The following is a 12,760-nucleotide window of genomic DNA, read 5'->3' as shown; positions in this document are numbered from 1 at the left end:
TGATAAACATTAAATTTATAGGTCTGAGACATATATGATGAAATTCTACTGGAGACTAAACCAAATATTTATTTATATAAGTGGTGAAATGGTAAAATATTATTATTATTAATTTATTATTATACTATTTGACATAAATTTTGGTGCAAAACATTAATCCATTTTTTTCTCCAAAACATAAATGGTAAAATATTATTATTATTATTATTATTATTATTATTTTCTCCAAAAATTGTGGAATGGTAAAATAGTGTGTTACTTATTGGAGATCAACCCATTTTTTGACAATAAAAAGTGGGATTGGTGAAAAAATTATGGAACCGCTTGAAAAAAAATAAAAATTAAAAACTAAAAACAATTTAAAATTAAGAAAACAACCTTTTAAAAAAGTCAAAAAGATTCATAACACACCTGAAATCCCTCTACTTTCCCAATTCCCACCACCCAAACCGGCGCCGTCTCCGCCGCTGCCGACGTCGACGTCGACGAAGCCGCCTCATTCTTCCGTTAACGCCGCCGTGTCCACCTTTGTCGCCGCCTCCTTCTCCCCTCTTTCTTCTGCCGCCGTACCCTCTGAAATTGTGGATTTCTTCTTCTTCTTCTTTTTTTTTCTTCTCTGTGGGGAATCAAAGTTCCTGATTTTCTAGTGGTTTGTTCGTCAACAGTGAACAGGGTATGAATTATTAATTCAATTCACTCAGTCATCGTAGGAATTCGAGTAAACCATTCTCGCATTTTGGTGTTAAATAAATATGTATAATCTGAGGAACGTTGTTAAGTAGCGTATTGAAATTTCGAAATTTGTTAACTATGTTTAAGTTACAGATTATTTTTTTGAGGTTGAAGGATGTTACTTGTGTTTTTACAGCTAAAATGTTTACGAATGATGAGAGACAAAAGGAGAGAACTGGAAAATATGGAAGTCCGAGACTGCAATACCTGCAGGTAGGTAGGTGCCATTGCTTAATTACCACGCTACATATCAAGTCTTTCGGATTGATCCGACGAATATTCATTTTTATGTATGTTTAATTATTCAATTCTTTTGATTTTGTACCATAGGAACTGGTTGCACAGTTTCAGAATGCATCCAATGAAGGTATGTCTGCCAAAACTTAATTGGTAACTACTCCGTTTCTAATTTAGTTTACAATTCATGTGTGGGAATTAGAATATTTAGTGTTTCCAATAAGGGGTTGAATACTGTTTTCAGTTCGGTTTTCAGGTTTAACTATTAACCAGAGTTACAGTCTCATCCTTTGCATTCAAGAAAATGTTGCTTACTGATAGTGTAGTTACTAGATTAATCTGTAACAAACACATCTTCAGAAAGTTATTGTCTCCCTTTGTTCTTTGAGCATGTCAAAGATTACAAATATGAAGCTAAAGTTGTACCAACGCCCGGAAACGAGCATTTCGAACTGAACAGCCATGGTTTTTAATCTGCCGCTACTGTTTATGGGAAAATAGTTGCATCATAAAAATATCAAATTATGTTGTTTTCATTGTGATATCTCTCCATGTTATTGGTCATTGGACGGAAATCTATTCCCTTGGCTTATTTAACCGACAAGGCAAAAAATCACTTCTATTGTGTCTGAAATTCCACTAAAGGTGCGCAATAATGTTGTATTAGCTGCATATTAGTGACCACCTTAAGCAGTAGATGATCTAGATATTAAATTTATGTTAATTCACGTTTTAAATTTTTGTTCTCAGTATAAATTTCCTTCGAATTCCCCGTAAAGTTAATGCTGATAAAATGTAGGGCTGCGTATATGTAACCTAATCAGTTTTCCCTCGATAATCCATCAAGCACAGGCCAGCATATCCTACTCTTTCAGGGTTATAAGCAAGGTAGTCAAAATCGGGATTTTAAGTGAAATCTGAGAGGGGTAGTAAAATCGAAAACGTAAAATCAGATCTTAAATCGTAAGATTTTTACATGTATTGTAAAATAAATATATTTAGTACTTACTACATAGAAAACATCCGTAACACAAATAAAATAAGTCATAATATACATAAAATATGTCCTAACAAATATAAAACATCCCAACATTAACAAAACGTGTTTTATCATTAATTAAACATAGTCTTATCATAAACTGTGTTAGGAGATAACTGAAACTGACACTCACAACCGCTGCATGTTTTTTTAGCAGAAGAGAAGTATTTTCTTCTCGTCTGATAGATTGTTATTTTAGGGCAGGGCTGAGCTTTATATATATTCTGGATTATTTGGTAGTTGGCTAAAAAAATTTAGTTAAAAAACTGAATTTATGAGACCAAAATCCAAAATTTCAGCCCAATTCTTGACAAAAACCAAAATCGCCAAAATCACACTAAAATCGCGTTTTTAACGATTTTAACGATTTTGAACGCGATTTCACGTGATTTTAAGGCACCTGCGATTTTAGTGAGATCTTACTCCTTTTCAGTGTGTAAAATCTTAAAGTCTTACGATTTACGATTTACGATTTAGATCTCGATTTTGACTATATTGGTTATAAGCCGAGCATTACTGTAATAAAGAAGTAGTAAGTAGTTGGAGCTGCTCTTGAATTTTAGTAGGTACTATTCTATTATTTTTTTGCATGTCTGCCTTTAATTATTTGCATAATAGCTAGACAACATATGTTGTCTTTATTCGACTTGTTTCCTTCCAAAGGGATTTTGTATCATATGCAATCTTCTGAAGAGATGCTCTAACTTACTGTACATATGTATGGTGCTTGACCTGAATTCTTGTAGATGTTATCTTTCGTAGATTATGTTTTTTTTTATCTTTTGTACTACCAATACCTTTTGGCGTTACATATACAATGAATTAATTAAATTGCAGAAACAAAGGAGAAAATTGTTGCTAATTTGGGGAACTTTGCTTACGATCCTTACAATTTTACCTTTCTACGTCAGGTTTGTGATATCCTCGTATAAATTTAAGTTGATTAAGAAAGTTCATGGTTTGAGTGACGTGAATAAATGATATGTTCATTGAGCAGCTAAATGTTTTGGAACTTTTTCTGGACTGCTTAACAGAGCCCAACGAGAGGCTTGTAGAGTTTGCCGTTGGAGGAATCTGCAATGCTTCTTCGGGTAGGATAATATTCCGAAATGCAATTATACTTAGAAGAATGTACAAAAAATGATGCATCTCGTCTTCAATTTACTATTATGTTTCTGATTTCCTGTAATTATTTTCTGACATACAGATCCAACAAATGCTTCAGTTATCGTTCAATGTGGTGGTATTCCTCTTGTCGTCCAATGCTTATCAAGTCCTGTTAGAAACACGGTATAACCAATAATATTTCTTTTTAAAGTTTTTACATAGTTTCTTTCAGCTGTAGAATTTATCGGGAAACAAAGGGAATATTTTAACCAGCTCATTTGCATACTTGCTCCATTGAGCCGTGTTTGACTAGCTCATTACATGTGTATGTATCTATTGCAAAATAAAAGGCTGGATTTGACTCGAGTTTATGTTTTCCCTAATGGTCTAGAAGCATGTGTTAATATGTAGGTAAATTATGCTCTCGGATCGCTGTACTATCTGTGTAATGAAACTACTGAGGAAGAAATTCTGAAACCCGAAATAGTGGATGCCATCAAAAGGTTTGCTGCAGCTGGTGCAGTTAACGTGGGATTCAGTAATTTGGCTCAGGCTTTCTTAGACAGACACATCTCTAAATGATTTTCGTCTTGTTAATGAAACCGTGTGGTTTGATCCAAATTCCATGTACAAAAACTAGGATTTTTACTTCACTATATATACCATTTGAATTTGTTAGTTAATTTTAATAGTATGTTATTTTGCTCGGTCGTTCACTTCATTTTTCGGCTTGAAACTGATGAGCCGAAACTTTTATCATAGAAATGACATGAAAAGGCTGAAGCTGAACCCAGAGAGCTTTTAGTACAGTTCAAATTTTACAACTTACATTACACAAGTCATACACAGTGACTTCTTTTGGGTCGACCCTCTAGATAAGCCACACATGCATGCAGCTGCTCGGGGCCCCCAACCCTCTGCAAAAAGTTGTAGTTTATATTTATACTTACTTGAAATTTGAAATTTTTAGAAAATTTGTTAGGGCATCTCCAACTCGAAAATTGGCACATCAAACACGTTTTGGGTTTGCTACAGTGTTTTTGCCTCATTTGATGGCAGTGTTGGACCTGCCCTTAGGATTCAATTTTAATTTTTAATAATATGATCTAATTTTAAATTTTTATCTTTATATAAGTTGACATCCATGGTTGTTATTATAGGTTAGTCCTCGATTGTAAGTGTAATTAAAAAAAAAAAATCGGAAAAATTCTTATTTTATTTTCGATTTTTTTTAAAGGAAATTATACTAAAAGTATTGTATTTAAATAATATTGTATTGTGGGTTTAGAAATACTTTGTAATCTCTCTTACTAATGTAGCTATTTATATTCGTGTCAATTTCTCAGGCCACACAGTCCATGAATTTTGGATCAATACCCAACTTGTTTTAAACATTTGTAGGTAGAAATTTGTCACAAAGTAGTAAAGTTTTCTACGAGCTCTCTATAAAATTCTTCATTATACTTACTTTCTATAACTCAAGTAGAATATGAAATGTTTTATAAAGTCACTCACAACCATAATATAAAATCAATCTCACCATCAATTAGGAAAGTGAAATGCTATATATAAGAGTAGAATTTTAGTTATGAACCAAGTAAATGAAATTCTAAACACAATAAAGCCAGTAGATTCTATATATACAACAAAAAAAATGGGTCTGGAAGCCATATTTTTAAATATGCGTAGGGCCTAAAAAATTTTAGGAATGACCTTATGATTTCGCTAAAATTCTACTTAACGGTTACGTGTAATTCAAGAAAGCAACTTATCAAACTCTAAAAATTTATTCATTAAAAAAAGGGCAAATGGCAAAAAGGCCCATCACATGGGACTTAAATGCATTTTAGTTCACAAAAAAAACAGTCTCTCAATATCAATATCAATATTAATATCAATGTTAATGTCAATATTAGTATTATTATTAGTATTAGTATTAGGATTAATATTAGGATTACGATTAGGATTATGATTAGTATTAGTATTAAGATTAATATTAGTATTAGTATTAGTTTTTGATTTACTATTAGTGTCAGTATTAGTATTAGTATTAGTATTAGTATTAGAGTTAGTGTTAGTATTAGTATTAGTATTAGTATTAATATTAGTATTAGTATTAATATTAGTATTTAGTATTAATATTAGTATTAGTATTAGTATTAGTATTAGTATTAGTATTAGTATTAGTTAGTATTAGTATTTATATTATTATAAGTATTAGTATTATTATAAGTATTAGTATCAGTATTAGTATCGGAGTATCAATATTAGTATATATCAGTATTGGTATTATTATTGGTAGTGGCGTATACATGTTATCTCTTTTGCAATATTTATAAGTTGTGTTGTTTGAGTAACGTGTATCAGTAATTGAATGTTGTTAGTAATAAACTTGCAGGTTATTTGAATATCTATTGTTTTAACTTTATGCTACTGTGTTTTTGTTAAGTTAGTTATTTTGCAGAAGATTCACATGGTTTAGTAGATTTCATCTCATGAAATAGAGTTATACCATATGTTTTAAATGTTTTCACTTCATCTTCATATCGTGTTCTGCGGGCTTCACGTATTCTTCTTTGTAATATTTAATTGAATTTCATATGTTACGACTCTGTATTAAGAGATAATTTTTTTTCTTATTTCCTTCCATTTTGTTTTACTTAAATTGGTGTTGTTATAAAGAGATAATATTTAAATATTATTATTTTCTCATTTTGAAACTGACATCCGTGCAACGCACGGGTGAAGTACTAGTTTATATATACATGAAATTAAAAATTAAAAGAAATTGGAAGATTAAAAGTCTGGCCAAAGGTCTCGAACTCTGCACTTTTCTTGAAAGGCGAAGAGGACAACCAGTTTAGCTCCACCATTACATAACAAGTTTACACATTCACACTTATATATACCGTCAATATATAGGGAATATATTTTTTTTTTAATCAAGGGTGTGCAGTTGCACACCCTTGGACCACACTGACTACGCCACTGAGTCCAACCGACATGATTGGGGATGTGAAAATGTGGCACCTACACTACTGGGGTTTTTTATGTCTATCTACATTGATAGAGTTCTTTTAGCAAATTACGTAGGATTGTCCTAGTATGAAGAAAACCTCCAAGTCTTTCAAGATATTCACGTTGTCGTCATCAATACAAAGACTTTTGTCCATCCTATCAGCAACTTGTTGAATCTAACATGTCATCTTCTTTGAACCATAATCATCATCTTTCACATAAAATGGACCTCTCTAGAATGTTGAGTTTTTTCCACATCGTTTGTAATCTTTTTTCTCATTATTTTTTATTCGTCCTTTGTTTCGGAGTCGTTACTTAGAAAGCGCTTAGGGAGGGATTTTAGATAAAAGAAACATATGATCATGAACATATACAATGCACAAAACACACACAGAGCTCCGTCAGGGAGTTTAGACAAATTACCTTCTTCTATTTCCTTTTGTTCGGCAGTGAAATCTGTAAACAGATGCTACATGCAATACTAAACTACGCATATATATACTCTAATGTTTTTTGAAAATATAAGTGATTATACACAAATCATACTAATTATCTTTACTGGGAGAATTTTCGTTCTTTTTACCAATGAAACCTGTAAATCGTAACAATCCCAAATTACAGTGCAATAGAACATAGGTATAGCACTAAACAAAGCATACATATGCCCTACATTAAAAAAAACACAAATAATACACAATCTTGTATAATATTAATAAATTTACGTTTAGAAGGTCTTTCAACAGAAACAGTATAATAACCGCAAGGGCATTGGGCGAGCGGCATTAGGGTGGGAGAGCAATGTTTGGTCACGGATTCTATTCCCGTCGGGTTCGGTTGTAGGCCACTTTATAAGGCCAATTTTTATTTTTATTTTTATTTTCTGAAAAAAAACCCTGTAAAATGAAACACATTACAACGATATTAGAACTAGGTTTTAAATGTCGCCCAATTTTCGTAACACAAAAAGTGGTGTTAAAACCAAATTTTTGAATGACTTACATTTTTTTCCCATTTATTGTTGAAAGCATAGCTTCGAGAATGTAGAAGAATTTTCAGATAAAAACATCTAATATGCTCGAAGTTTGATTTTAGTGAGAGAAAATGGGGCGAACAAAAGGGAAAAAGAAGAAGAAATGGGAGTTCAATCTACGTGATTATAAATGTGAAAATGTAGCGTGTAACGCGCACAACTAGGGGTATTTATGTCAATTCATATCGATAGAGTACTATTAACAAATTACAAAATTTGTACTGTCCTGATATGAAAAGAAAATACACGAGAGCCTAGCAAATTGCCTCATATTTTGGAGAAACAATATCAAGAAAATCAAATTGTAACCAAATATTGGCTCTTAGAGCTGAGAAACTAAATGAAATATCAAACTAAAAAACTACCACTTTGATACTCGAAAATTAAAAAAATCTTCTCCTATGGGCATTAAAGTGACATTTATGACACTCAACTATCTCGAGGTGCAAAAATGCTCCCTGGAAAATTAAGTATAAATAATATAACCACTCCATTAACCTATCATTATTTGACATGTGGCATTTAAAAATATAATTATTCATATATTTAAAATTTGATAATCTATTTGATACTTGTGGTTGGAGTGAATTTTTTTTCTCGAAGTATCAAAGTATTATAAGTATCAAATGAATGTTTAATGCTCCATTTTGATATCTCCTCATTGGAGTTGCGCAAAGGGCATGTAATATGCCTAATTAGGCCAGCCCAATGAGCCTATATTTTATTTATCTACTGGACTACGAGCCCGATTTAGAAGATCACTACTACGAAAACTCAATCACCTATAAATAAGGTTTGAGCCCGACTAATTAACCTCAGCCGAATCCACAAGGTATAAATAACTATTTAATTCATTTGTTAAATGTACCCCTATTATATACCCAATACTACAATTTGTATTATCTCAACTACTTCTACTATCCGCACATTTGATTTGAGCGTTAGGTTTCCGCCGGATCAACCCCGATCTAGTTCATGTGTTCTCTGTTCGGTTCGCAGGTCACACTCTCTTGATCCACTTTGTTCTCCCAACTCATCCTACCTTAATTACCGGTGATCTAATTCTAATATATCATCATATCATCAATAAACTTCAATGGTGAAATATTAAAATAGGGCATTAAACATTCATTTGATATATATTCGGGGTGGTTAAGTATCAAAGTAAATATCACTTACTTTAATGGCTCCATTGGATGATGATTTTTTTTTTTAATTTCAAAGTATCAAACCGGTAGTTTTTTTAATTTGAACTTCGTTCAGTTCTTCACTGGAATTGCTTACATTCCATAATATAATGTGGGGCATGTGGATACAAAATATCCAGCAGTTGATTGTTGAATATGGTGTATGACGAAACTGAATCCCAGCCACTTGTTCACCATCAACCAATCCCCCCACAATTCTCAGAATTTGCTAAAAACACACACACACACTGAATTTGAATTTGAAATTAATGGCGACACTTGTAATTATGCCTCAAAAGTGGCCATCGAGGCTAATTGCTTCTTCACTCCCAAAACACAGACTGAACAAATTGTCAATTAGTGCATCAATTAAGAATAATTCAAAATCTGAAGTTAGGAAGGAAGATATTGTCATCGTCGGTGCCGGAATCGCTGGCCTAGCTACTGCCGTTGCCCTTCAAAGGTAGGTTTTTTTTTTTCAGTTTCAATTTCAATTTCAATTTCCCCCCTTTTTTATTTTTTTGATAATCAATATAATAAAGTAATTAATGTCAGGTTGGGGATTGGTTCATTGGTTGTTGAACAGGCCGAGTCGCTGAGGACCGGTGGTACTTCTCTTACATTTTCCAAGAACGGTTGGAAAATTTTGGATGCCATTGGTGTGGGAACTGACCTCAGGCCCCAATTCCTCCAAATTCAAGGGTATATGTTTGGTTGTTGTGTTAACAAAATTAGAGGAGAATAATAAATTGATTGTGTTAGCCTGAGATTTGGCAGCAATTGTCCATGTACTGAATGCACTATAAGACTAGGGTTTGTGCTTTTCCTGACACTAATTGATTTTAGGATAACTGATAGGCGCCTGATGTCGGTCCAGATTCGTCTACTATCATTAGGATTAGATTGCACTGAACTGAAATTTGAGATATCGTGTTACTCAATTGGATAATTTTGAAACTATCTAACAGCTTAAGTACAAGTAATATAGTTGAAGGCAGTACATATTTATGTTCTAATAATAATGTAGGGAATATTACATTTTGTATCCGTTATCTTCTCCTCTATTTCAAATTCAAGCTCTTCACAGCTCAGCACTCGTCTAATTTAATTTAAGCCCTCGTGTTTATATAAAATGTTCTAGGTTGTTTGAACTTCGTTAAGCTGTAATAAAAAAATGCTGAATTTGTATGTATGTGAGCATTTAATTGTTTAATTTGTATGTCATAATTAACATGTTGGTAAGACATCATTATGTTGGTATCTCTAAACTATTGCATATTACCAGCTGTGCAGGATAGTGATGAAATCCGAAGATGGAACAGAAATGCGCTCTTTCAATTTCAAAGACGAGGATCCAACGTAATTTAATTCTTCTTCATTACATATACATATTTTGTTGAAGCTTACTTGGTGTTACGTGGTTTGGTATTTCAACACTTAATTAATGCATTTGCAAGCAGTCAAGAGATGCGTGCTGTAGAAAGGAGAATTCTGCTCGAGACACTTGCTAATCAGCTGCCGTCAAACGCGATTTCATTCTCATCGAAGCTCAAAAACATTGAAATAACCGATAACAACGAGACCATTCTCAAACTCGAGGGTGATTCTCATATATCTGCCAAGGTATCTCTTCGTCTCTTATAGTGCTAAATTATTGTACATATTTTAGTTGGATCTTTATTAAAATGCAACTCTTTCGGTTGTTAGATTGTTATTGCATGTGACGGTATACGATCTCCGGTGGCGAAATGGATGGGGTTTTCAGAACCGAGATACGTGGGTTATTGTGCTATTCGTGGGCTCGGATCTTATCCAAATGGGAAACAATTTGACCCTAAAGTAACTTATATATATGGTAGAGGTGTACGTGCTGCGTATGTGCCCGTTTCTCCTACTAAGGTCTATTGGTTTGTCTGCTTCAACTCCCCATCTCCGGGTATATATGCAATTTCTTCTCTTGAATAAGTAGCACTAATCACATAGTACATTTAATCAGGGGAAATTACGGTTTTCATCGCTCAAGTTTGCACATATTTCATATTTGGTCCCCCATGTTCATAAAAAAACATATTTGATCCCAAATGTTTTAATAATTTAACTTTTTTGGCCATTTATGTCAATTTACCGTTAGTCCGTCAGTTAAGGCAGTGATGGACACATGTTTGATTCTGTTAGTACTAACAAAAAATTGACAGAAACGACTAAAAATATTGAATTTTTGAAATATGAGGGACTGAATCTATTTTTTTAACGAGGACCAAATGTGAAATCAAGGTAAACTTAAGGGATGAAAAACCGTATTTCTCTAATTTTTACCATATTAGCAGATCTTAAAGCATAGTATGTGTTCATGATATGATATCGAAACTGTTTAATGCATGTTACATTTTATTTTCTAAAAATGTGTGATCTCAGGTCCGAAGATAACGGATCCATCAATTTTGAGGGAAGAAGCCGTAAAATTGGTTAAAAACTGGCCAAAGGAGCTTCTAAATGTAATTGAATCAACGCCAGACGATACAATAATAAGAACACCACTTGTAGACAGGTGGCTTTGGCCGGGGCTAAGCCCTCCTCCTTCAAAAGGGAATGTCGTACTCGTGGGTGACGCATGGCATCCAATGACACCAAATCTAGGTCAAGGTGCGTGCTGTGCACTCGAAGATGCTGTCGTTTTAGCCAAGAAAGTGGCACAGTCATTGAAATTCGGAAACCTCACAGTTGAAGATGCGTTTAGGTCTTACGCGGACGAAAGATGGCAGAGAATATTCCCATTAACGGTACGTGCGAATCTTGCAGGCGGTCTACTGCAGATGGATAATTCGGCGGTGTGTTCGTTCAGAAACAATATTCTCGTGCCTAAGTTGATTAGGCTTGGCCCAATGCTGGAACATACAAATTTTGATTTCGAGCCCCTAAACTTTGATTCTGTCTAGTATGTACTTGTTCCAAAAATTGAAAACTCGATTCTAGTATAGTATATATTCAATATAACACATTTTATTTGCTTACTATCGTTATCGACACCAAACCAAGATAGCTATTTATATATGCAAGCCTGAAAAGTAATTCTATAAGAAGAAAGAAAATTGAAAAATATATTCAGTGAAGAAGGGCTGCGCGCACCATCACAAAAGTTATACATACGAATGAATCGATTATGGCTATAACGACGAACAACCAATTAAATAGTGTAAGGAAATCGAAGAAAAACTGGTACCAATCGTCTAAATCCTCAATCTGCCAGCAATATGGTCCCTTTTGTTTACCATTTCCACTGCCATAAGATAGAATAACGGCATTATTAGAAACTACCGAAAGTTGCTAAGTAAGATAATTCGACGAGCAAGAAGCAATGAGTTCGATATTAAGAAGAATTATATATCCCCTCGTAAAATCGTATCGTTTTCGGTATATACTAAGCGGGATACATAAATGATAAGAAAATCAAAGACCGATGACGAACATTTGATATTCGTAAGACGGTTTTATCAACTAATCAAGTCCTATCCAGAATGACAAACAAACTTCTGTGAATATCTCAATCACAGCAATAACTTGGCTACCAAATACAATATTGATAAACATCTGCATATATATATTTATCTATACACTAAATAAAGAAATATCAATCAAACACAAATCAAATGAGAATATAAAATCATGAATTCGACGATATATATTTGACAATCGAAGAACAACGAAATTAGAAGTACCTGGGGAAGAGAAAAACCATAAGATGACAGCGCAGAGAATAAGCAAAAGAGGGATGATGTGAACGGCGGCCTCCGCAGATCTGAGCCGACTCTTGCCCTTCTTTGCCACGTGTGATTCCGGGTTGTACGTCGGAAGCTGCTCTTCCGTGTCTGCCGCCGGTGATTGATTTGAGAAAAACTCGTCGGACACTCTGCTTGAGCTCACCGGCCGGTACATATTCGTCGGCGAAAAAGGGGGAATTGAATTGAAGAAGAGAGAGAGAGAGAGAGTTGAAGAGAAGAAGCTTTGATTATTTTTTGGGAAATTTCCTTAGTGTAGTTTGGTCGGCGGCACGATGTGGTTGTTGGTCACATTTCAAAAGCCTGTCATCGTTTGGCTGGCATGAGCCAGTGACAAAGGGCGTTTCTTGTTTTTTTCTATATATGTATATATATTTTTTTTCTAAGTAGAAAGGTCGTTTCTTGAATCTTGTTCTTTCAAAACAAAAAAAGGTACATGGTTACATATATATATATATTATTAAATCTTCAGTTTCTTTAAAATTTGAATTTTTTTGTCAATAGGTTAAAATCTACTATGCACGGAAACTTTTTCTACATACGTGTTTCCACGTTTTTGATACGTTTCAGTTGAAACGCCATGACGCCTGTCTGAAACGTTTCGATTCAGTTCCTTTAATTACTTCATAGTTTC

The 12,760-nt window shown here is 33.7% G+C and overlaps 3 protein-coding genes across 3 annotated transcripts; 2 read left to right on the top strand and 1 right to left on the bottom strand.

The window, feature by feature from the left end:
* Window positions 1-580: 580 nt before the first annotated feature.
* Window positions 581-3,831, top strand: LOC105978108 (ARM repeat superfamily protein). The gene is made up of 7 exons (XM_013003526.2): window positions 581-673; window positions 869-945; window positions 1,063-1,099; window positions 2,846-2,919; window positions 3,006-3,099; window positions 3,216-3,298; window positions 3,527-3,831. Exons 2-7 carry the CDS (start codon window positions 874-876, stop codon window positions 3,695-3,697), a joined length of 531 nt encoding a protein of 176 aa, XP_012858980.2. The 5' UTR covers window positions 581-673; window positions 869-873; the 3' UTR covers window positions 3,698-3,831.
* A 4,518-nt stretch (window positions 3,832-8,349) lies between these two features.
* LOC105978091 (monooxygenase 2) lies at window positions 8,350-11,361 on the top strand. Its single transcript, XM_013003505.2, has 6 exons — window positions 8,350-8,813; window positions 8,906-9,052; window positions 9,644-9,709; window positions 9,811-9,973; window positions 10,058-10,286; window positions 10,766-11,361. Exons 1-6 carry the CDS (start codon window positions 8,620-8,622, stop codon window positions 11,284-11,286), a joined length of 1,320 nt encoding a protein of 439 aa, XP_012858959.2. The 5' UTR covers window positions 8,350-8,619; the 3' UTR covers window positions 11,287-11,361.
* A 40-nt stretch (window positions 11,362-11,401) lies between these two features.
* On the bottom strand, window positions 11,402-12,375 carry LOC105978092 (uncharacterized). Its single transcript, XM_013003508.2, has 2 exons — window positions 12,067-12,375; window positions 11,402-11,627 (listed from the first exon to the last, which is right to left on the bottom strand). The coding sequence occupies exons 1-2, from the start codon at window positions 12,281-12,283 to the stop codon at window positions 11,578-11,580; spliced, it is 267 nt and encodes an 88-aa protein (XP_012858962.2). The 5' UTR covers window positions 12,284-12,375; the 3' UTR covers window positions 11,402-11,577.
* Between the last annotated feature and the right edge of the window lie 385 nt (window positions 12,376-12,760).

Source organism: Erythranthe guttata, chromosome 1 (assembly GCF_056151865.1).
Source record: "Erythranthe guttata isolate IM_541 chromosome 1, IM_541, whole genome shotgun sequence".
Classification (NCBI taxonomy): Eukaryota; Viridiplantae; Streptophyta; class Magnoliopsida; order Lamiales; family Phrymaceae; genus Erythranthe; species Erythranthe guttata.
This window is presented reverse-complemented; position numbering and strand designations above follow the sequence as displayed.